The sequence below is a fragment of the Petaurus breviceps genome, unplaced genomic scaffold (assembly GCF_028583685.1).
Source record: "Petaurus breviceps papuanus isolate PSGF00001 unplaced genomic scaffold, PetGlider_PUasm1.0 188, whole genome shotgun sequence".
Classification (NCBI taxonomy): domain Eukaryota; kingdom Metazoa; phylum Chordata; class Mammalia; order Diprotodontia; family Petauridae; genus Petaurus; species Petaurus breviceps.
In genome coordinates, this window is record NW_027185804.1 from 23,909,838 (window position 1) to 23,933,555 (window position 23,718).

At 44.2% G+C, this 23,718-nt stretch overlaps 2 protein-coding genes across 2 annotated transcripts in view; one reads left to right on the forward strand and one right to left on the reverse strand.

Annotated features, from left to right (window-relative positions):
• ABTB2 (ankyrin repeat and BTB domain containing 2) overlaps positions 1-14,398 on the reverse strand; it is a 193,707-nt gene extending 179,309 nt beyond the window's left edge. The window contains exon 1 of the mRNA XM_069091396.1: positions 12,960-14,398. Within this exon, the coding sequence (XP_068947497.1) occupies positions 12,960-13,836 (877 nt within the window). The 5' untranslated portion in view covers positions 13,837-14,398. The remainder of the gene's footprint in view (positions 1-12,959) is intronic.
• CAT (catalase) overlaps positions 1-23,718 on the forward strand; it is a 178,302-nt gene that overhangs the window by 59,206 nt on the left and 95,378 nt on the right. The window lies entirely within an intron of this gene.

Consider the following 23,718-nt stretch of genomic DNA (forward strand, 5'->3'; position numbering starts at 1 on the left):
GGGAGACTTGGGCCTCCTGTCAGCTTTTCTTTTGGCCACAGAAATCAACCCATTCCTCTGCTCCATAAACAACAAAACATGCTTCTTCCCCACCCAGGTCACTCCTGGGAAAGGAAAGGAAGAACCTGAAGGATCCAAATTCCCAATTCGGTTCCAGCCTCTTTTCCTGAGAGGTCAGGAAGGCCTGGGTTCAGGGACCAGCTCTGACACAAAAGGGCTGGGTAATGTCGCTTAGCTCTCTCTTTACTCAATTTTCTCAGGCCTCCCAGGCAGTTTAAGACTATGAACAGCAGAGAAGGTAACGAGTTGCCTTACTGGGACTTCCTCATGGGGGAAGGGAAGAGAAGAGGAATTTATATAGGGTCTCTGTGCCAGGCACTGGGCTAAGCACTTTTACAAATGTTATATTTGGTCTTCACAGCAAATCTGTGAGGTATGTGATACAAATTAGTCCTATTTTACAGATGAGGAAACTGAGATTAAGTGATTTGCCCAAGGTTATAGGATAAAATGAGATAACTTAATAAAGTGTCTTGCAAATCTCAAAGCGTTGTATAAATGCTAGCTATTTTTATGATTATTCATTTTCCCTCCCCTCTTTAAAAAGCCTATAGTGCCAATTTGCAACAAACAACATTTAAAAATATCTTGCTGGACCAAACAGTTCAGCCTTCTCAATTAAACACAATACCTACCTCTGTCACACACACGTTTTAAAGAAGGGTGTAGCGCATTGGATTATTTTTTCTACTCATTCTCCCACTATAAATACCAGAGTCTGGCTAAACTGGTCATTTTAGAACATTGGCTTGTAAGGTCCAGCAGTCTGAGGTCACCTTGGACACAATCCCCCAACAATGTTGTGGTTTTGGAACCTGGAGTCAGGGGTCAAGGGCTTCAGTCCTTAGACTGGGAGAGCCAGACAGGATGCAGACATGTGAGGTAAAAAGCCAGCAGTGTGATAATCACAGATAATCTCCATACAAAAGGGCCTCTGCTCAGCACTAAGGAATGGCTAGGTCTTTAGGGAGTACCCAGACCACATCCCACATTGGACTTATCCCAAGGATGCTAATAGCCTTTAACCTCAAGGATATAATTTCCAAGTGGCCTTGTGTGTACACATACACAAACTTGGGACAAGCATGTATTATTGGTTTTTTTTATAATAGACAAGCATACTCATGTGTTTGTGTGTGTCGACATGGCCTGGCCCTCCTATCTAGGCAGTGAGGTGGTACAATGGATTGATCACTGGACCTGGGAGTCAGACAAGCCCAAGTTCACTCGCCAGCAGTGTGACTTTGGGCAAGTCACTTAACCCCTGTTTGCCTCAGTTTCCTCCTCTGTAAAATGGGAGTAACAATAGCACATCCCTCCCAGGTTGTTGTGAGAATCAAATGTGTTAATCATTGCAAAGTGCTTTGCAAATATTAAAATACCATGTAAAGGTTTGCTATTATTATCGTTAATGATTATAATGATTTTTATTTTATATCCCAGGAGCAAACGTGGTTTTTCCACACTTTAAGTCACAGTTCACAGTCTTAAGATTCTAGATATCATGTGGGGAAAACCAAATCTATTATTTGCCATTTGGGTCTGAATCCCCCATACAGTTCCAAACTTAACTTCCCTTTGGTTACTGTTCCCAGCATGAGGCCTAACTCCTTTCTCTCTATCAACTTCAATTCACTTTTCAAAAGGAAAACAGTAAACTGAACCCCCAGTGGATTTACTAGAAAATAACTTTGTAAAATCTAACAGCAATATCTTAACCAAGTAAGCTTAAAACAGAACTCCTTTGTGACACCATGTTACAGGTGAAATACAACATATCAAGTTTTTATGGCACTGTTATGCTTCCAGGAACATGGTGACCCATGTGTGACCACAGGGTCTCTATCATAGTTGACATTTTAAGCCTTAAAATTTCTTTATCAAGTCTCTGTTCAGGAAAGGAAAGAAGGAAGGAACCATGTATTAAAGTGCCTACTCTGTGTCTGCCACTATGCTAAATGCTTCACAAATGTTATCGAATTCTGGGGATGATTGGAAAATTGCAAAGTGTCCCTAAGTCTCTATGAAATCTCCTAACCTATTAAAAAAATGTTTACAAGATTAAAAAAAAAAAAGCTGTCATTTCCTCCTCACTCCCACTAAAATCCCGCTTTTCAACACAATTAGGTCCAAAGTAAGCTGCATTCTCAAAACTTGCACTTCATATTTCCATTGGGCTATATGTGACATCATTTTAACTTCCAATAGTGTGAATTTGAATACATGCAAGCACTTTAAGAGGCTTATTTATTCACACCAATAGGGACCTATTTCCCTCAGTACCTATAGGCCTCCTCTTGGCTAAGAGACAGGAGCCCAGCACCCCCTGGGCTTCTAAGTGGCTATGGGTCAATGCATCTGTCTCAGCTCCTGGGTCTTTCAGCACTATTCCCTTCTTATTATTATTGTCATTGTGTAAATCGTTTCCCTGATTTTCTTACTCTATTTATTTTCCCAAACTCCAAAGGGCAAACCCAAATTTTTCAAATTACACTTAACAAGCAAAAACATTCATTACCAAGAAAAGCTTCGGGGTTATTTTTATACTACTCCAAGTACTCTGCTGCTCTCTACCCACCCGGTCTGAGAGACCCGTTTGGTACCTAGAGTTGTAAAAGCAAACACAATCAGCCACAGTTTACCTCTGTCTGAATGTCAGAAGATTCATTTGGCAGCAAGATTGCTTTGCCATAAAAATATTACTGTGGGGGCCCCCAAAGAAATGCACACCAAAAAATGCTGACTTCAATTTGGAAGGTAAGTTCATCTGAGAGCCCCCTCTGGGGTGCCTGACTTCTCTCTCCCACCCCCAACCCCTTTCCCCATATGTTTGGACAGCCAAGATGATGTTCTGTCATTTGTATCGTCAAGACCAGCAGCTGGTTACAGTTTCAAGGTCAAGTCTGCAATGGGTAATGGGAGGTCTGGGTCTGGGGTTCAGGATGGGATGTGAAGCATTCTAGTTTTCTGAATTACAAAATGTGATTTGGAAAAATCTCAGCCTACACTTTGGCAAGGCCGAAAACATCTGGAGAAAAGATGTGGGCAGGGTTTCCACTTTGTGGCTTTATCTCCCTCTACTTCCCTGTTCCCACCCCCTGTAAGTCCCCCCTCATCACTTTGCTTTCTCCAATGCATGGCTCATGCCTTTCCTTGTGTTGTCCTTCTGCCTGAAATGTAGCTCCTTGCCCATCTTGACCTGTCAAAATCCTACCTGTTCTTCCAGGTCCGGCTTAAAGGCCACCTCCTCCAGAAAACCTACCTTGATTCCTCCCATAGTCCTTTTTGTGTTGTGTGTGTGTGTGTGTGTGTGTGAGAGAGAGAGAGAGAGAGAGAGAGACACCTCCCTCTATAGTGGTCTCTTAATACTCCTATTCTAGAAGTATGTTTTGGGCGTGCCCTATCTCAATGTTCCTACTGCATTATAAGCACCTTGAGCACAGGAGCTATATATCAAGAAAAGGTACCTGGTAAAGAAATAGCAGAAAGAACATCTTGAATGTGGAGACAGGTTCAAATCCCCCCTCTGACACTAGCTGTGTGACTTTGCCTCAGTTTCCTCATCTACAAATTGAGGATAAACCTGGCACTGCCAACCTGGTACATGGTAAGCCCTTAATAAATATTTATTGACTGATAGGGCTGTTGTAAGGAAAAGCACCATAGAAAAATGAGTGGTTATAATGAGTGGTAATCCACAGTGCATTGCACATGGTCCTCAAACATTTTTTGGATGGGTGATGGAATGAAGGCCCAATAAAGCACAGCTCGGAATCCCGAGTCCCCTCTGTACCATGTTTCTGGGTCCCTCCTTCCCTCCCTTCAGGCAGCCTTAAAAAGTTAAATCAGAGCACTGAAAACTGTTTAGGCTTTTTTTAAAAATAAGCAAAAAAAAAATACCACAAAATGTGTTTACATGACAGGCCTAGAAAACACAAAACACCTGCCACCGCTTGGCGGCTGCAACAAGACGGATCAGATATCCAGAGCCAGCTCCCTCCCTGGGGCCCGAGGCTTGAGAGTTCGAATCCATCATGCCTGTATCCTAACAGGCACAGGAGATATAGCAGAGGCCAGATTCTGTTCCGCCCCCCCCCACCCCCAAAACCGCCTCTGTTTTCCTGGCAGTAGGCCTCCTCCAGAAAGCCACGGAGCAGCAGCAGAGCCTGTTTTTTCCATCACCCACCCCCCTTCTAATTCTTTGATCCTCCACCCTGTCCCTCGGACACCAGGGTTTCCCAACATGGATCGTTCTTACCCACTCATTTGTGCCCTCAGATGACATTGCTGTCAATTTCTGTTGAGTTTTCATGAGAATCGGTGCTAAAAAGAAACCCAGAAGCTGTCCAGTCCAACCCTGTCACCATCCAGATGAGCAAAGCCAAGGCCCTGAGAATGACATCATCTACCCAAGGTCCCATAGGTAGTGAGTTATAGAGCTGGGGTGGGAACCCAGGCCTTCCAACTCCAAAGGTATCTAGTGCTTCTTCCCTCAGCATCACAGGGCTGTTCATTTAAAGTTACTCCTGACAACTTTCACAAGTTCCCAGATCTACAGCTGAAAGGCTTTTAGAAGCCACATACTCATTTTCTTTCCTTTTTGCTTTTTGAGGGCAATTGGGGTTATGTGACTTGCCCAAGGTCACATGGCTAGTTTTTGTGTTAAGTGTCTGAGGCCGCATTTGAACTCAGGTCCTCCTGACTCCAGGGCCGGTACTCTATTCATTGAGCCACCTAGCCGCCCCACACATACTCATTTTCTCAATGAAAATACCAAAGTCTAAGGAGGCTCATTGACTTGTCCAAGGCTATAAGTATCCAAGGTGGGATTAGAAGCCAAGTCCTCTGCCTTCAGAGCCAGAGTAGAGGAGGCAGGTGCTCCCCAAAATGATGACGACTCCATTCGCACCAGTGGGTCCCTTTTCCCTGTCTAGCTGATTCATCACTAATTAGGATGTGGACAGCAACACATCTGACCATGTTTCCACTCCGTTTGCCTTATTGATCACCCTGGCAGCTGATGCTTCTGAACAGAAGGAAATTTCCCTCCCCTCTCTTCGGAGTAATGATAGAAGCTGATTAGAATCAATGGTGTCCCTATGTGTTTGGCTTAGAGAGCCAGAAAGCTGGGACCAAATAAATAATACACATCGTAGGGTAATTCCTTGACTCTCCTCACTGGCCATCTGCTTTACCTGGGGAATAATGCCATGTTCTCGCCTAAATTTCACCAAAACAAGAACCACCATGAAGAACATTCATAACAGGACCCCCCTTTTAGCTGAAAGAATAGAAACTTAGGAGTCAAGAGACCCAGGATCTAACTGTGATATAAGGTCTCTCTGGACCTCAGTTTCAGTCTCTGCAAAATGGGAACAATGGAGATGGAGACTGTGTGATTTCATTGGTAGAGAGAACTTCCAGAGGAGGAAATCTGTCTGCCAATGCAGGTCAATACCTGATCTTCAATTTATAGTCTTAGAAAATTGCCTGGGACACTGAGAAGGGACTTGAACAGTCACACTCTTTGTGTCAGACTTGGGACTGGACCCAGATCTTCCCAGCTCTGAGGCCATATTGCCTCTCTAATGAGAGAAAATGCTTGTGAGGATAAATAAGATTGGAGCTGTACGTGTGTCTTGGGGAAGTTATAAGCATCCTCCAAGATAAGCTGGGCCACCAGAGTGTCAGGGGAGCTGGGTTCTAATCCTGGCTAGGTCACTAACAACAGCTTGACATCTACATAGGACTTGGAGGCTTTATAAAGTGTGGCCTTGGCAAAGCCATTTTCCCTCTGTGGGCCTCAGTTTCCTGATCTGGGAAATGAGAGAGATGGATGAGATGAACTCTAAGGCTCCTTCCAGCTCTAATATTCCATGAAATACGATCTTTGATTATTATTGCAAAAGCCTGGAAACTGAAGCCAAAGAGATCATGTGGTGTCCTGTGTAAACGTGGCAAAAAGGACAAACACCGACAGGGTCAGGTGGGGACAAACCCTAGTGTTCTGCTCTGAAACGTCCCTGGCTTATGGCAGAATAGTAAATCTTGTTGATCTATCCCAGGAGGACTGGGCAGTTGAGTGATCACCTTACTTCATTTCTTAAACACACCAAAAAAGAAAAAAAAAAGGACCATGCATCTTATAAACAAACAGTTGCCAGGTAAGAGCCTGGAAACCTTCAGCTCTCTTTGGGATGAGAGACTGGCATTTCTGAGGGCAATGCTGCCCCTAGGCACCACCATCTGCCTTTTTCACCCTCCAGGTGACTCACCTGTTGGCTATGGATTAGGCATCTGCCTTCCAGGCCTTTCTATTGTTACCTCCCTGCTCCTGGGGAATTCTGACAGCACCCTCTTTCCAAGAGAAGTCTCATAGTTCAAATTAACTTAACAAGCATTTCTTAGAATAAGAAGGTCCTAGATGAAAAGTTTGGAAGAGATCTCAGAGGCCATCCGCTCCAATCTTCTGATTTTACAGATGAGGAAACTGAGTCGAAGAGAAGCAGAGTGATTTGTCTAAGAATCATGTATTTTTTTTTCCAGATCAGGAAACTGAGACCCACAGGGGGAACTGACTTCACCAAGATCACACTTTGCAAGCAAGTGAGCAGAGCCAAGATTCGAACTAAGGACTGTGAGTCCAAACTCAATGACTTTCTTCGATGTCGTGCTAATGAAATCAGCTGTGGTGCTAGACAGTGGGTTACAAAAAGGAAAGAGTCCCCACCCTCAGATGCTGCAGGATCTGAGGAGCAGCAGATTCCCTTGCTTTTAGAAATAAGGAAACAAGATGCCAAAAGGTTGCTTAATGTGACAGTAAAAACAAACATGATAAGCATGGCAGAGTTATCACTGGAGCCTGAGGACCCAGGTTCAAGTGATTAGCACCTCTGTGGCTTGAGGCCTCATTCCCTTTACCTCTGCCTCAGTGTCCTTATTTGCAAATCAGAGGGTTGGCCATGACGGCTCCCTATCTAGAAGCCTATGAAGGTTTTAAAGCACCACGGAGGAGACATCTCTTCATTGGATGGTCCTCGTGAAGTAAATCTTCATGTATTTTACTCTCCAATGAAGGGACACTGACCTCCTTCCTGTTCCTCACAAAAGACACTCCATCTCCTGACTCCACGAATTTTCCCTGGCTGTGCCCCATGCCTGAAATGCCCTCCCTCTTCATCTCTGCTTCCTGGTTTCCTTGAAGTCCCAGCTAAAATCCCACCTTCTACAAAAAAAAGATTTTCCTAATCCCTCTCAATCTTTTTTTTTCTTTTTTTGGAGGGCAGTTGGGGTTAAGTGACCTGCCCAAGGTTACATGGCTAGTTTTTGTGTTAAGTGTCTGAGGCTGGATCCGAACCGAGGTCCTCCTGACTCCAGGGCCGGTGCTCTATTCACTGTGCCACCTAGCCACCCCTTCCCCCTCAATCTTAATGCCTTCCCTCAGAGATGATTTCCAGTTTATCCTGTATATATCTTGTTTGTATATAGTTGTTTGCATATTAGACTATGAGCTCCTGGAGGGCAGGAGACATCTTTCTTTATATTCTCAGTGCTTAGTAGGTATACATAGTAGGTATATAGTAGCATACCTACTACATTTAATAAACGCTTGTTGATTTAACAATAGTGACTGTTGATCTCATTTTACAGGGGAGGAAAGTGAGGCTCAGAAAAGGTTAAGTGACTTGCCCAAAATTATACAACTAGTGTCAGGAAGCAAGATTTGAACCAAGTCTCTCCTGATTCCAGATCCAGCCCTCCTTCCAACACTATGCTGTTGCTAAGTATATGTCTTAGCCACTCTTAGCATCTCTTTGTCATCCTTCACCTGGGGTGAGGTATCTGTGCTTTAAGAAGAAAGTCTTTCCTTAGCCTTAGCACTCACTTGGGTCTTAGCACAAACTGGCTCTGTTTAATAAAATGCTTCTTTGGCTTTCACTATCTATCTCTCACTTGACCTGTACTTTATGCAGCATTGGCAAAGAGTAAAGCAAATGAGCCACCTTGGCCAAGTGACTTCCTCAATGGACCTTTTAGTTGAGCCATCAGAAAAATGGGGTGGGGGATGGACTTGGTGAGCCGGGTATGTAAGGCCCCTTTTCGGCTCCAGCATTTATTTGAAGGCATTCTACCTTATCATTAAAAATGTAAACTTGCTTCCTTTTTTGTTCCTGTGACAGTCATTTATTCAGGCACAAAGAATTAAGTTTTTGTTTTCCAAATATCTTCTTTTCTGGCCTCCCCAGTTTCAGTAAAACGGTCTGTGGAAAGACAAGGAAACTGAATTTTCCCCTCAAATTATCCAGGTGCTAAGACTGATCCAAACAGCCCAGGGCTGCTCAATTAGCACTTTCTCTGACTGTCGATTGCCTCAGTGGGAGTCCATACCCTCTGACAGTCCCTCAGTTAAGTTAACCCCACAGGCTGGGGAAGGTTTTCTTCCCTGCCATCACACACAGCAAGCATTTTCTTTTCTCTGCTCGAACTAAGATGTTCAGACTTGCCCCAGTCGGCTTCTTTTAAAAGCAAGCAATTCAGAAAAACCTGGATTGAGAAGATGTGGGGATATCTCTTTCTCATGGTGGTTCTTCAATGGAATGTAAGCTTCCAGAGGACTAGAACTGCTTCATTTTGTCTCTGTATTCTCAGTACCTAGCAAAGGGTCATACAGTTAGAATTGGAAGGGCTTTTGGAGGTCATCTCACATGAAACCAGCGTGTTACATATGGTGTCAGAGAGCACAGATGGAGGAATCTAGATTCATGCTCTGAACTTTGGAGTCCTGGGACTCAAAATTTAAGCACTATTTCTACGACACCATACTGCTTCAGACACATTGCTTGACAAATAGTAAATAACTCGATAATAATAGTAAATACTAATCCTAATAAATACTAATAGTAAGTAATTCAATAAATATTTGTTAAATTAAAACAGGAAAACCTATTTCAAATGAGTATCTCAAAGGGATTATAGACACTGTTACTGTATCTTTAAGAACCAATTGGAATGTTGTGGATAAAGCAATTTATGCTGCCTCAGACGTGGTGCCTGACAAGTAGAAGGTATTCAATAAATGCTTGCTGAATTGGATTGCATTTATATACTTTGTTGGAGAGAAAATTTCCACCCGTAGCCTATCATTTAATCCCAACATCTGAAAGCTAAGGGGGCTTTTCTTTACAGACATCCATGAAAGACCTATAGAGAAACATCCCAGACCAGAAATTCAGAACTTATATTCAGCATCAAGTTTACCTATGTGGAATAAAATGAGGAAACAAGCTACCATCTTCCCCCAGAGCTGTGTTTATAAGTGCCCCTCTGTTCAAGTGGTTTCACTATATCCACATAAGGAAGCTAGGAAGATATTATCATTTAATGGCATTTCTCTAGTAGCCTGGACATCAATACCAAATGAGCAAGCAATATGTAACTCCTACTCTACAAAGCTAAAACAATGTGTTATAAACACTCTGGGACTTTTATCTTCCATCTCAGGCTGAGCAAAATCATCTTTGTCTGGCAATCTGCATAATGGACATGAGTAGTGCTGGCTTTTAAATTCCAGGTTAGAAGAGCAGAACTTTAAAAGCCATATACAGCTGAGTCAAATGCATACTTCCATACTGTATAATTAGCTAGCATAACAACAATAAATATATAATTTAAAGGGAATACCAGCAAGGGAATATTAACCATCCCCCTTTCCTCTGCCAGTCAACATTTAGGATTCAGCTGTGCAAACTCTAACCTCACTGGCCTTGGGGGTAATTTTTGTATTAACAAAAGGTTTGGATTTCTGGGTTCCTTCCCCAAGCAGTTTGTTTTTCTAACTAGCTTTCAGGCAGAAGTAATTAATTGCTCTTCTTCTAAACATTCATTTTATTTTGTCTAAATAGACTCAATAAATCAGACCAGTTATAGTTTCAAGCCCTTCTCTCTCTCCCTCTATTAACATGTATTCAAAATGAGTATGCAGAGAACCAGGAGGTGATGAATGGTCACTCAGACTAGCATTATTCCATAGAGACGGAGAAATGTAAAAAGGGAAATATTATTTCCAATTAGAAAAGTTTGCAACCTCAGGGTGTTCAGTTATCCTAACTGATTCATTTCTGATCAGTTTTTGTTTTGTTTTGAATGTGTGTAGGTTTTATAAAACTACTTCCAAGCAATATCCTTGATAGCATCAAATACTCATCCTGAATGGAAAGCCCCCGAAAGTTTACACAGGATGAGAATTAGCTTGGTTGTATGAGCACCCACAGTTCATGGAAGACACCTGCTTTTGGGAAATCAGTAGGCAGCTGGGGAACAATGGAAGGAGCCTTGGATTTGTAGTCAGAGGTCCTAGGTTCAAATCTGCACCGGTCTCCTTTCTACCCATTTGGACTTGGGTGAGTCATTAAATATCTCTACATCTTGGCTGTCTCATCTGGTAAATGAGGGGTTGGTAGATGGCCTCTGAGTTCCCTTCAAGCTCTGACCCAGTGACTGAATGACCTTGAAGTCAAGTACTATATCTAAGTCCTTCAAGTACTATATCTATGATAGTTAGTTTTGGTCATTCTGCATTTTCACAATATCTGGGAAAGGAGCACCTACTCTACCATTTTCCATTTTTATCTGCAACTAGAGACCCCAGAGGTTAAGTGACTTGCTCTGAGCTGGAGGCAGCAAACCACAGGCAGCAGCTGGGTGTAAATGGCAAATTTCAACAGTCATCTATTTATTGTTCGATGAGCAAATATTTATGGAGCACTACATTCAAGATATAGTGCTAGGTGCCAGAAAGGAATTGAAAAAGAGAGAGAGAAAATTTCCTTAACTTGACAGAAGTTATAAGCTATTCGGAAAGATAAAAGACATGCACACCGGTATGCACAGCACACCTGTTCTGTGTTTTGTATGGCTAAAACACTGGGTTTGGGAGTTAAAAGCTTGTCTCGAATACTTAGTAACTATGTGAAACTGAACAGATCCTGCCAACCTTTCTCAGCCCCAGTTTCCTCATCTGTAAAATGAGGGTAATAGCACTTGTCTCGCAGAGATATATAAGGTTCGAATGAAATGATATATATATAAAGCACTTTGTAAACCTTGAAGTGAATGCAAATCCTATCCATCACCACCATCTTCATCATCATTCTACACCACTCTGGATATTACTGGAGGAGCTGTCCTTTAACTCCAAAGTGTCCCCTCCTTTTGAGAAAGTCATAGTCCCTGTTTAGGAATCTGAAAACTGGCTGGAAACCACCCATGGCCTGCCTGCCTAAGCTTCCTGGTGTTCCTGTTTGTGACATCACCAAGCTGGTGTGGAGGAAACCACAATTACTAGTTGTGGCAACATCCACAAAAGCCCTGGATTGGTTTCAGGTGGGGCCAAAGCAGCAGGCCTACCAGATTGGTGGGGGGAGGAGGAGAAGAGGGGAAGGAGCTCCCTTGATTCATGCAATTTCCTTTAGTAGTACAATAATTACAAACAAAAACATACTGTATCAATTCCATTTGGGTCTGCACAGACGAAGCTTGGGCCATTAAAAAAATAATTTTATTGCTTCCCATGGATTTTGGATGAAGATAAACAAAGCTGCTTTCTCAATATGTTAACCCTCACAAGAACTCAGCTCTTTCCGATGTTTCTATAATGTGCTGCTTGGCCTTCTTCCATTCCCTCATTTGCCTTGCTGCCCCCAAACTGCCTTCCAATCAGATTACAGGGATGTCTTAGCACAGTACGATTCTAAATATTTTATATTATGCCAACTCTTGAAACTGGAGATGGGGAGGCAGTTTGCTGTCGAATACATTTTACACACTAAACGTTATTGGGAAGGTGGGTTAAGTGTTTGCCTTTTGCCCCTTGCACTAAAATCACACCACTCCCTCAGGAGCACCAACTACCTAGTGGTTTTCCTCCCCTCTCCGTTTGCCCACTCTTTTGCCCCTGTCGAGTACATACCTGCCCTACAATGTCTAGCTCTTAATATTGGCACCCAATATTCTATGTAGTTAAAGCCTCCCCAGGAAAACACATGCCATTTTGTTAATAATCAAAGCTCCGTAGGACTTCTATTTTTTTAAATCAGGCCCTTGAATGGGGCAAAGTGCCTCTTTTGGGAAAGGTGGGATCAGCAAGGACTAACCCCTGCCTCTAGTTTAGTGCAGTGTTTAACCAATGCCCTCCACATTAGATGAGTGCCTAGACCAAATCGCAAGAGGACCTCACTGTGTCTCTATCCTTCTGGCTCTTCTCTTCCCATCAGTTCCTTAAGCTCTCAACTTTTGCTGTCTGGATTGGGGGGAGGGGAAGGGTGGAGTGGAAGGGGGAAAGTGTTGGGAGGAACCAAGTCGACTTTTGACTTTACCCACATCTGTACTTATCCAAGCCATGACGGGGCCAGAACCACAGACAGCGACAATCCACACAGTCCACAGTAAGGTGTCCACCAAACTTAGAAATCATCTTGGGCAATTAGTATAATAGACCAAAAAACAATCTTTGACCAAAATGTATAGACATGTACCGCTGATTCTCAAGTCTGTGTTAAATATGGTGCCAAGGGGCTCAAAAGGCAGGACTGGAGAAGACAGCCCCCATATGTCACTACGAAGGCCACGTCGGTTGTCCATACCAAAGAGAATCACCAGTTTTTCAGCCTCAGCTCCTCCAAAGTCGAGGGGATTTGAGGGTAGAATGATGACCTAACAAGCGCTTGACCCCTTTGAAGAAGCTACAGCGTAGTTATACTAATCCAGTTACCTTCCAGATCAAATCCTCTGGTCTGCCCAGAACCCCAGCACGCCTAGCGTCTATCGTACAGAGGAGAATCCTAATGGCTAAGAGCCACGAGCCCTGCCCTCCCAACATGACGGCGGGCCCTGCTTCTTACCGTTAGCGTTCTTGCCGCAGATCAGATGCTCATAGGGCTGCAGGACCCCCCAGAGCTCCGCGTCATTATTGATCACCATCTCCAAAGCCTCTGCTGACACCTCCCCGCTCCCGCCGTCGGGGCTCTGGCTGGCCGCCAGCACCCTAGCCCGAATCTCCTGCACCAGGTTCTCCATGCACGCCGTGAGCGTGATGGCTGCGTATTCGTGGATGCGAACGGAGATGCGGGTGTCCACCATCCAGCGGAAGAAGCGGCCCACGGAGAAGGTGAGGCCGCAGCGCGCGGACTTGCCCTGGCGCAGCCCGTCGCCGGCGTTCATGCTGTAGAACGACAGCGCCTTCACGGCGGCCACCGCGCAGCTCTCGGCCAGAGCCCAGCTGTGGACGAGGCGCACTGCGCTCTGCACCTCGAAGCGGGTACATTTGGCGTGGAGGACACTCAGGCGCTGCGCCTCGCGGGCCACGCGGATGAGCGCCCGGCGCAGCAGCAGCGCCACGCGCCGCCCGGCCTCGGCGGAGAAGTGGGGCAGCCGCCGCGCCCCGGCCCCTTTGCGCAGCACCCGCAACACGTCGGCCTCCGTCCAGGGGAACTCCTCCAAGTCCGGCAGCCGCGGGCAGCGCGAGAAGAGGTCGGCCACCTCGGGGTCCTCGGGCAGCACGGTGTTGACGGTGTCCCAGCTGTTGTGGCGGCTGTTCATGGAGCCCGAATAGCACCACCAGGCCGCCCCCCGGTGCTGCTGCGCCGACGACGTGAGCGCCTGCGAGTTGGACTTAGACGAAGACAGGCTAAGAGAGCGGCAGGAGTCCCCGGCCCCATACCCGGAGTCCAAGGTCAAGTCCTCCAGAGTCTTCAGGGTAGAGCTGTACGTGCCGGCCATGGAGGAGCCTGGCCCGCGGGGCTCTGCGCGGGGAGCGGGGGAAGAAGAGACGTTCACAGCTCCATGGCCCAGCGCGCCCCTCCTCACAGCCCGGCCGGTCGGCTGCCGCCTGCCCAGGCTCTAGGCGCTCCCGGGCGTCCGCCTCCTCTTCTGCCCCACGGCCCCAGGGGCCTGCATCGCCCGCCCGCCCGCTTCCGAGGAGAAACTGAGTGAAGACGAGGGTGCCAAAGCCGCCCGGGCTCCGAGGAGGAGCGGTCAACCGGCGGCGGGGCGAGAGGGGAAGCCCTCCCCGCGCTTCCCTCCTCGGCAGAACCTGTGGCTTTTGGCCAGGCAAAGGGCCCGTCCCCTCCGGGGGAAGGGTCCCGACACAACGAGGAGAGCTTTCGTGCGGCCGGGGTAGAGAGGACGAGGGGGAAGGAGGAGGAGGAGAAGGAAGAAGAGACCAGACCGAGACGGCGAGTCCTTTACCGGCCCCGGAGACAGCTCTGGGCAAACTTCTGCGCCGAGCCGCGCGGCACAGCTGGCCACCGGGGCGGGCAGCCCGCATGCAAATGAATCCCGGATGGCCAACCAATCGTCGGTTCCGACAGCAACCCTGTCCGCCACTGCACTCCTAGGGGGGCGGTCACTATGCAAATTAGAGCCTACGTCGAGAAACGGGGGGAGAGGGACCGGAGGCGGGTCCCCGGTAGGGGGGAGGAGAGGAGCCGAGCGCAGCAGAGAGGGAAAGACGGAGAGGAGACTAGGAAGGAGGCGAGGAGAGAGGAAGTGTTAGGTGTTAGCACAAAGGAGGCTAGGGGACGTTTAAAGGATTTACATTTCCTTTCGTTCCCGGTGTATTATGCCAGTCAGTCCACAAGAAGTTTTAGGTGCCTACTATGTGCCAGTCACTCACTATGTTAGACGCTGGGGGTACAAAGAAATGGTCCCTGTGCTCGAGGAAGGAAACAAACATTTCTTCAATGCATATTACGTGCCAGGTGCTTCACAAACATCTCATTTAAGTCTTGCAACAACCCTGGGAGGTGAATGCTAACTGGTAGTGTCCCTTCCCTCCACCCCCACTTTTTTTTTTTTAACAGCTGAGGAGGCTAAAAGGTTAAGGGGCTTGTTAAATTCTCACTGCTAGTAGGTATCTGAGGTTAGATTTGAACCCAGGTCCTTTGGATTCCAAGCTCTGCAGCTCTTTCCACCGAAGCAAGCTGAACTTCTTACATTCTATATCGGGAGATGAGGTACACGTATATCAGCGGGAGGGGGGGGGCATCTATTCAAAATAGAGACAAGGTAATGGGGGAATCGGTGGGTGGAGTAGCCTGGAAATACCTCATGGTTCTTGAGTTGAATATTGAAGGAAACTAGGGACTAGTAGAAACTAGTAGTTTCTAGAAACTGGAAAGCTGAACTGACCCATGATGTGGGTAAAAAAGCTTACGTATTGAAGTACGTATGGAACTAAACTGGTATGTCAAGTCTTAGCTTCAGTTAGCTGAGGGGGGAGAGAGAGAAGAGAAGAGAGAAACACCGTGAACAGCACCAGCCCTTGATTAAGATTTGGAGTCAAGAAAACTGGGTCCCAGCCTAGCTGCCACTTTCTTATCCATGTGACCTTCATCTTCCTGGGCTTCAGTCTATAAAATTAGAAGGTGGGACTCTCAGATGATGCCTAAATACCCCTTTCAGTTCCAAATCTTACACCTGAAAGGGATTCCACCCCTCTCCTTTTCTTCACATCCCTAATTGACAATGCCTTTCACATAATTGATCAATTGCAAGCATTTATTAAATGCCTTCTCTGGGCTGGGGCTGGATAATAATAGATCACATTTATATAACTCTTTAAAGTTTGCCACTACATATATTATCTCATTTGGTCTTCACAACAACTCTGTGAGGCAGGCACTCAGGTACTTAGGTCAGTATTCATATCCCCATTTCACAGATGAGGAGTCAGAACTCAGAGATGTTATGTGTCTTGCCCGTGGTCACAGAACTAGTAAATACCTCATGCAGGATTCAAACTCAGATCTTTCTTCCTCTAAGACCAACATTTTATCCATAAATATAGGGTGCCTTCTCATTGTGATTGGTGTATTTCTATGTTTTTAGTCCAACATCAATTTTTCTTTTCTTTTCTTTTTTTTTTAAGCAGTTGGGGTTAAGTAACTTGCTTAAGGTTACACGGCCAGTTATTTCTGCCAATGTCAATTTTTAAAAATTTTACCTTATACTGAAAACAAAAGCAACCTTTTACCCGAATACAACTTTGAGTGATACATGTAGAAAACACGTCTTTAGATTGTGGACAGTTGGCTTATACTTCTTTTAGACCTCTCCTTCGGTGCCTAGCACAGGGCTGAGCTCAGAGTAAGTGCTACAACTGAGGGATTCCCAAGCTACTAGTGCCCTCTCCACCTACCAATTCCCCCACTAGCTTGTCTCTCTTTTGAATAGATGTCCCCCTACTGATCTGTGTGTACCTCATTTCCTGCTCTCATAGAATATAAACAAATGGAGACTCTCCCAATAACACAATTATACAACTATACAGGCATAGTGTAGAATTCTATGCATGACCACTCTATCTTGGAGATTGTCCAAGAGGCGTTTATTATTGGAAGTAAGATTCAGTCTGGTAGAATGGGGAAAAAATACTGGCCTGGAAACCACAGGCTCCTTAAAACCCAGAACTGGACCTTCATCTTTACACCCAGTTCCTTCACTTTACAGATGGATTTTCCCCAATCTTTCCCAAAGGATGGCAAATCCAGCACTGTCTTCTCCGCAGTGTTCTACCTGGCTGTGTCACCTTAAACAAGCCAACTGAACATCCCCAAGTCTCAGCTTCAGCTTACCTCAATTCAGGGGTGATGTTTATTAAGGCTCCTTGAAGTTCTTTCTAAAGTGATCATTCAACACAGGGCAGTTGAACAGCTCTCACCAATCAGTACTCTCATATATTTTCAGGCACCAGTAAATCTATCCTCACTACACTTACATTTCCTATTCTGGTCTGTAACTATGCATATACATGCACAAGAATATGTATGTGTGTGTGTGCGCGCGCGTGCATGCGCACGCTCTCGCATGCATGTATGTGTGCGTGTATATATATTTCCCCCCTCCAATGGTATCATAAAATGAATGAGGGGATTGTAAGTGTGTTTCCTGATGTCAGCAACCCCCACTCATGAATGGTTTCTTTGTGCTGTTTTACACAGTTCTGACCTTGGACCGTGAGTTGGATGTGAACTAGAAATGTCTGGTTTGTTTCTTTCCTCTCTAAATTAATGGCCCTTTTCTCTCTGAAGCTGCTTTTTATTAGGATGGATCCCCTTGGGTTCCCCTTCCACAGTTCTTGAAGCAACGCTGCCCCCTGCTGTCATCTAGCTCTTATTGAAACAAAAAAAATAGTGACAAAACATGAAAAGGGCAATGCCAGGGAAATCATAAACTAGACCCCAAACAAAGAAAGGAGAGAGCAAAAAAGTAGTAAGGATTTTGGGGAGCCAGGAAAAGGAAGGAAACGAGCATTTATTAATTGCCTATTGTGTACCAGACAATACCTGAAGAGGAACAAAATGACATCACTATGTTGGAGTCAAGGTGCAGTGTGGCAAGGTGCAGATATTTTACAAATATCTCATTTAATCCTGAGAGGTAGGTGCTATTATTACCCTCATGACACAGATGAGCAAATTGAGGCAGGCAGAAGTTAAGCAACTCACCTGTTGTCACCCAGCCAGGTAATCTTAGTACCTTCCCTCTAAATTATCTCCTATTATTGCTGTCTATAGTTGGGCACACTTGACCAAGTTCAAATCTGACCTCAGGTACCTACCAGCTGTGTGACCCAGGGCAGGCAAATGCTTAGTTTTTCTTGTCTCAGTAGTACCTAATAACCAGGGTTGTTGTGAGGATCAAATGAAATCATATCTGCAAATCATGATATAAATGCTAGATGTCATTGTTATTGGCGTTATTGTCTTAATCTGATCCCTGGCAGATTGGTGCCCTCCTGCCACACTGCACCTTGACTCCAACATAGTGATGTCATTTTGTTCCTCTTCAGGAACAAAAGAAAACAATCAACCAACCAAGTGTGCCCCACAGCAAAACACAATCCCTTGTAAGGCGAGGACTGTCTTGTTCTTGTCTTCGTATACCCCGTCTCTAGCACCGTTCCTGATCCATGGCAGATTCTTACTAAATATTTGTTGAATTGTTGAAAGTTCAGGTGCCATAAGCTCTCATCCAACCACCTTTCCGGGGTATGGAATTCTATGCTAGCCATGAAACAATCTCCAACTCAACATAAAGTGTGATGCCGGTCTCTATGAAGATCTGTATCCTGTCCATACATAGTTTTCTGCATGAGTCTCCCTCGTTAGAGTATGAATTCCTTGAACTTAAGAACGGCCTTTTGCTTTCCTTCGCAGTCCCAATGCTTGGGACAGCTCTTGGCACACAGTAGGTGCTTAATAAATGCCTTTTACTTTGACTTGAAAAAGAAAGGTAAATGCTGCCCTCTACTGGATAGTTAGAGAAATCTAATATGGGATTTATTACGACAAACAGTACTGCATACTATGATTCTATGAACTGGAAGGGTCCTTAGAAGATACCTCATTTGTCCCTAAGGTAAGGTAACTGAGGCCCAGGGAGATATCGTAAGTGGCAGAGCTAGGATTTGAACCCAGCCAGCTGACTCCAAACCCAGTGCTGATGTCTGAAGAGTAGAATCCAAAGGGTGAGCCCCAGCTACATGACTTCAGTAACATGTCAATCAAGAAGCATTGAATAATGGTGGTCACGTGGACTTGTTTACCCAAATGGAAGGGTCTGTGACAGTGATAGAGACCAAGTGATCACCACAACAAATTATAGAAAGGTTATCCTGAATGAATTGGGATTTAGTATGCAAATCATGCACTGAAAAGGTAAGCACTGTTTAACGTATTACTGTAGATTGAAAAAATTCATATCTCCTGGACAGACATGATCAGAAGATGAAACACTAGAAGCTCCCCGTCTTTCATAAGCCAACAATCAACAAAGTATCTTTTACAGATACAACTCACAAAACAGTCCCTGAGAATTCAGCCACTGAGCTATATGAGAATCAGATCATTTTCGAAGACAAAATGGTTGCTATCCATTGTTTAGACATAGTATCGTTCCATTAAAATGGAAGATCATTTTAAATAGCTCTCACCATGTTGAACATTTAGAATCTCCAAACTACATGGAATGGAAAGCTTGTAAAATATAGAGACTCCAAAGAAGAAATCAAAACCTTGTGGGAACAGGATGAGTTAGACATTATGCTATTATTCTGACTGCTACGGAAGGTAACCCAAGGATGCTTTCACTTTGCCTCCAGAAGATGAGCTTATATCCCCATACTTTTATTCCATTACAAAAAAGCAGGCATTTTATCTACTTGTACAATAGTCTACAGAACATTCAGTATAAAAACAGTATCAGGGTAGTGACTTATCCCAGGATGGTTGTTAATCTTAACTCTATCAAAAAAAGAGATTTCTAAAAATAATAATATAAAGTGTGCATTTAATATGACTGTTGTATTTCCACACAACTCTGTGAGGTAGATAGCACCAACAGGAGAATTCCCATTGGACAGATAAGTTCACTAGAGTCTCAGGTAACATTACTTACCTAAGGTCATTCAGTTAGTAAGAGATGAAAACTAGAACCAGAGACTTAAGAAAGGTGAGAGTTACTTTGGAAACTAGAAAAGTTTGTGGGGAAAATTAATTAAAGAGAAAATAAGTCTGAAATCTTGCTTACTTGCAAGATAGAGACTATAGAAATTGATCAAGGATGTTATATAAGGTTAGCCTGGAGCAGTGTTCCTCACATCCAGTGAACAGAAAGTTATAAAATGTAGGGAAGGGAAAAGCCTATAAACTTTCTTTGGGATGGGACTGTTTTCAATTTCTTCAAAGTCTTGAGGTTACTGTAGGATAGGATATATGCTGTAGCAGAGGTCATGACTGAGGGGAGAGAGAGCAAGCAGCTTGCTACCAGGCTATGGGATGGTTCACCCTGCTGGGAGGTATTTGGCAGCCAGCTCCCCTCTCCTCCATGCTGAGTATGGCGGGTGAGAGGTAAGAGGAAAAAGAAGGGCCAGGGAAAGTTAAATGGAGACAGAAAATTTGTTTGCAGTTGACCAAAGTATTATTCTTCATGAGCAATTAACCTGGGAGGAAGCCCCTAAAAACTGCACCAAGATTTGGAGCAAGGAGAGTATGACATATAATTGATAACATAGGAAGTTTGGCAATCGTGTGTTTATTCTTCTTCTCCGGTCTGTGTTGTCCATGTATGTCTCTGGTCATACAACTGAGACTGGGACGGACTCTAGAGACCTGATATTTTCAATTTTCTCAGCATCTTATGATCATTGTGGGATGGGAAAGCTGTACCATTTCCCCTGCTGTCTGCTAACCATAACCCTCAGCCTAACCCTGAAGACTATCTCATGAATATCCTTCCTAAGAGAAGGCACACATTTACTCCCATGACCAAGAAGGAAATGAGAGAAATTATGATGAGTCAGGTTCTTCTCATGGACTGGCTATTGGTCTGGTTATCACCACTGGAAAAGCATATGTATGATCATGTCATTCCCTTGCTTACAAAGGTTTCAGATGTCAAATGTTGCCTCTAGGATCCCATATAAATTGCCTTTAATTTCTTTTCTTTCCAGACTGATTTGACATTGCTGTCCCCCTCCCATCCATTCTATGGTCCAGCAAAATTGGCCAACTTGCTGTTCCCTCTGCATGACATTTTATCTCCTACCTTTATGACTTTGCAAATATTACTCATCCTTTCCCCCAACCTCCATCTTCCCACTCATACCTAGAATACACTCCTGCCTCATTTCCACCTCTTGGAATCCTTAGAATTTTTAAGCCTCAGTTCAAGCGACACTTTCTTCATTGGCAGCTGGGTGGCAGAATGGGCAGGACACTGACCTGGAGTTGGGCACACTTGATCAGTTCAAATCTGACCTCAGGTACCTACCAGCTGTGTGACCCAGGGCAGGCAAATACTTAGCTTTTCTTGTCTCAGTAGTACCTAATAACCAGGGTTGTTGTGAGGATCAAATGAAATCATATCTGCAAATCATGATATAAATGCTAGCCGTCATTGTTATTGGCATTATTGTCTTAATCTGATCCCTGGCAGATTAGTGCCCTCCTACCACACTGCACCTTGACTCCAACATAGTGATGTCATTTTGTTCCTCTTCAGGAACAAAAGAAAACAATCAACCAACCAAGTGTGCCCCACAGCAAAACATAATCTCTTGTAAGGCGAGGACTGTCTTGTTCTTGTCTTCGTATACCTCATCTCTAGCACGGTTCCTGATACATGGCAGATTCTTAATAAATATTTGTTGAATTGTTGAAATTTCAGGTGCCATAAGCTCTCATCCAACCACCTTTCCGAGGTATGGAATTCTATGCTAGCCATGAAACAATCTCCAACTCAACATAAAGTGTGATGCCGGTCTCTATGAAGATCTCTGTGCTGATGCCTTAATGCCTGATGGCATGACCGTATACTTGCTCATCGCTAGTAGGATGCACAGGGGATTACAGCCAGATCATTGCCCCGTCTCAATGAAAGAGCTCGATCAGCATTGGAAGTTCTATCTTGGCCTCCCTGTCCACCTTCCAGTACAGGTGGATGGACAGAAAGTAATATCATGGACCCCCCACTGCCCACCACAAATGTTTCCAAGTAGACTGTTTTGTCAGAGTGAGTCTTGGGACTGCCTCATATACGAGATGACTTTGATTTGACTTTATTTTATTTATTCGTGGATGCTTGACTCAGGATTAAAAAAAAAGAAGGATGAAGTTGTCAAGCATTACCAGTCTGTTAGACTGATTGAATGAGCAGTATTGGACAAACGACAAACTGTCATCCCAACTCAGAGCTGATACAAACACAGTCTTGGTGTGTGTGTGTGGGGGGGGAGTCAAAGTTCTCTTGATGGATACAACTTGAAGCCATGTAGCTTTCATCATATCTTAGTTGGAAAGGACCTGAAAACTAGCCAAGACTTTTAAATTACTGCCGATGGAGTAGGAAATTAAAAAAAAAAAAAAGACTTGGGACCTAACCACCAAAATCAAAATCAGCACAAGAATTGAAATTGAAAGAGATACAAATTGGCACAAAATATGAAATACTTTATCTGGGAATACTCTAACTAGAAAGTTCTCTAATGTTTGGCTTGAGTTTGAATACTGGCTTGGACACTTACTCTCTGGTCTTTACTGTGGCAAAGCATTTAACATCTCTGAGCCTCAGTTTCCTTACCTATAAAATGAGGACATTAGATTTGATGGCTTCTAAGGTCCCTGCCAGTTGAAAAATTATGATCCTATGATGTTGCCCTAATACATTGTAGGGATAGTGATTGGTCATAGACTTTCAGTCAAAATACAACATACAGCATATAACAAAATTAATCTTGAAAGCTAGAGGATCCTAAGCAAAGTTGTTTAGGAACAGGTCAAGACAACCTGCTAAGGAAACTGGTTCCTCCCTTGGAGAGTGATCCAAGGCTTACTTGGGTTGTACATCAGCTTTGGTAGCTAAGAAGGGAGCTTATAGGGGAGAGAGAAGTATCTTGAATCTCTGTCCTATGACCATGAAAACTTTTGCCTTTGGGTGGATGTGGTGGTAGTCAGGGATAGAGAGAATGAAAGCTACCAACAGCTACAATTTACTCAAAAGTCAGCTTCCCTCTTTAAAAAGTATTGCTATGGAAAAACCTGGAAATACTTGTACAAACTGATGCAAAGTGAAATGAGCAGAACTACAAAAACATTGTACATAGTGTCAGCAATATTGTGTGATGATCAACTATTAATGACTAAGTCAGAGCTGGGCTGAGTACCCACCCCTGGTCAGCTCTTTCCAACAACATAATGATCCAAGATCTAAGGACTAAGGACTCATGAAGGAAAATGCTACCCATATCCAGAGAAAGAATTGATGTACTCAGAAAGCAGATCAAAGCATTTTTTCACTTACTTTTATTCTTTCTCATGGCTTTATTTCTTTTGGATCTATTTCTTCTTCCACAACTGTGAGGAATATGGAAATATGTTTTACACAATAGCACATGTATAAACTATATTAAACTGCCTACCATTTTCAGAAGAGGGGAGGAGATGGGAGGGAGAAAAATTTGGAACTCAAATCTTGTAAAAATGAATGCTAAAGGGGCGGCTAGGTGGCACGGTGAATAGAGTGCCGGCCCTGGAGTCAGGAAGACCTGAGTTCAAATCCAGCCTCAGACACTTCACACACACACACACACACACACACACACACACACACACAAAACTAGCCATGTGACCTTGGGCAAGTCACTTAACCACAATTGCCCTCCAAAAAAATGAATGCTAAAAAATTTTCTAAATATGTAATTAGGAAAAAGTAAAATACTATTTAAATAAAAAATGAGAAAGGGCATTTCTATATTTTGTTTGTACATCACTTCCATTCCCAAATACAACCCTCCCACTATCCATCCCTTGCATCAATATTAACAAAGAAAGAAGGGGGAAAAGCTTTTGGCAACATTAATCAACTGAATCAATCAACTGAGTTTGACAGTCTAGGCCAAGGGTGGGGAACCTGTGGCCTCAAGGCCACATGTGGTCCTCTAGGTCTTCAAGTGTGGCCCCGTGACTGAATTCAAACTTCACAGAACAAATACTCTTAATAAAAGTATTTGTTCTGTAAAACTTAGACTTGCTCAAAAGGCCAAACCCAAGGACTTAAGGTCACATGCGGCCTTGAGGTAACAGGTTCCTCACCCCTGGTCTA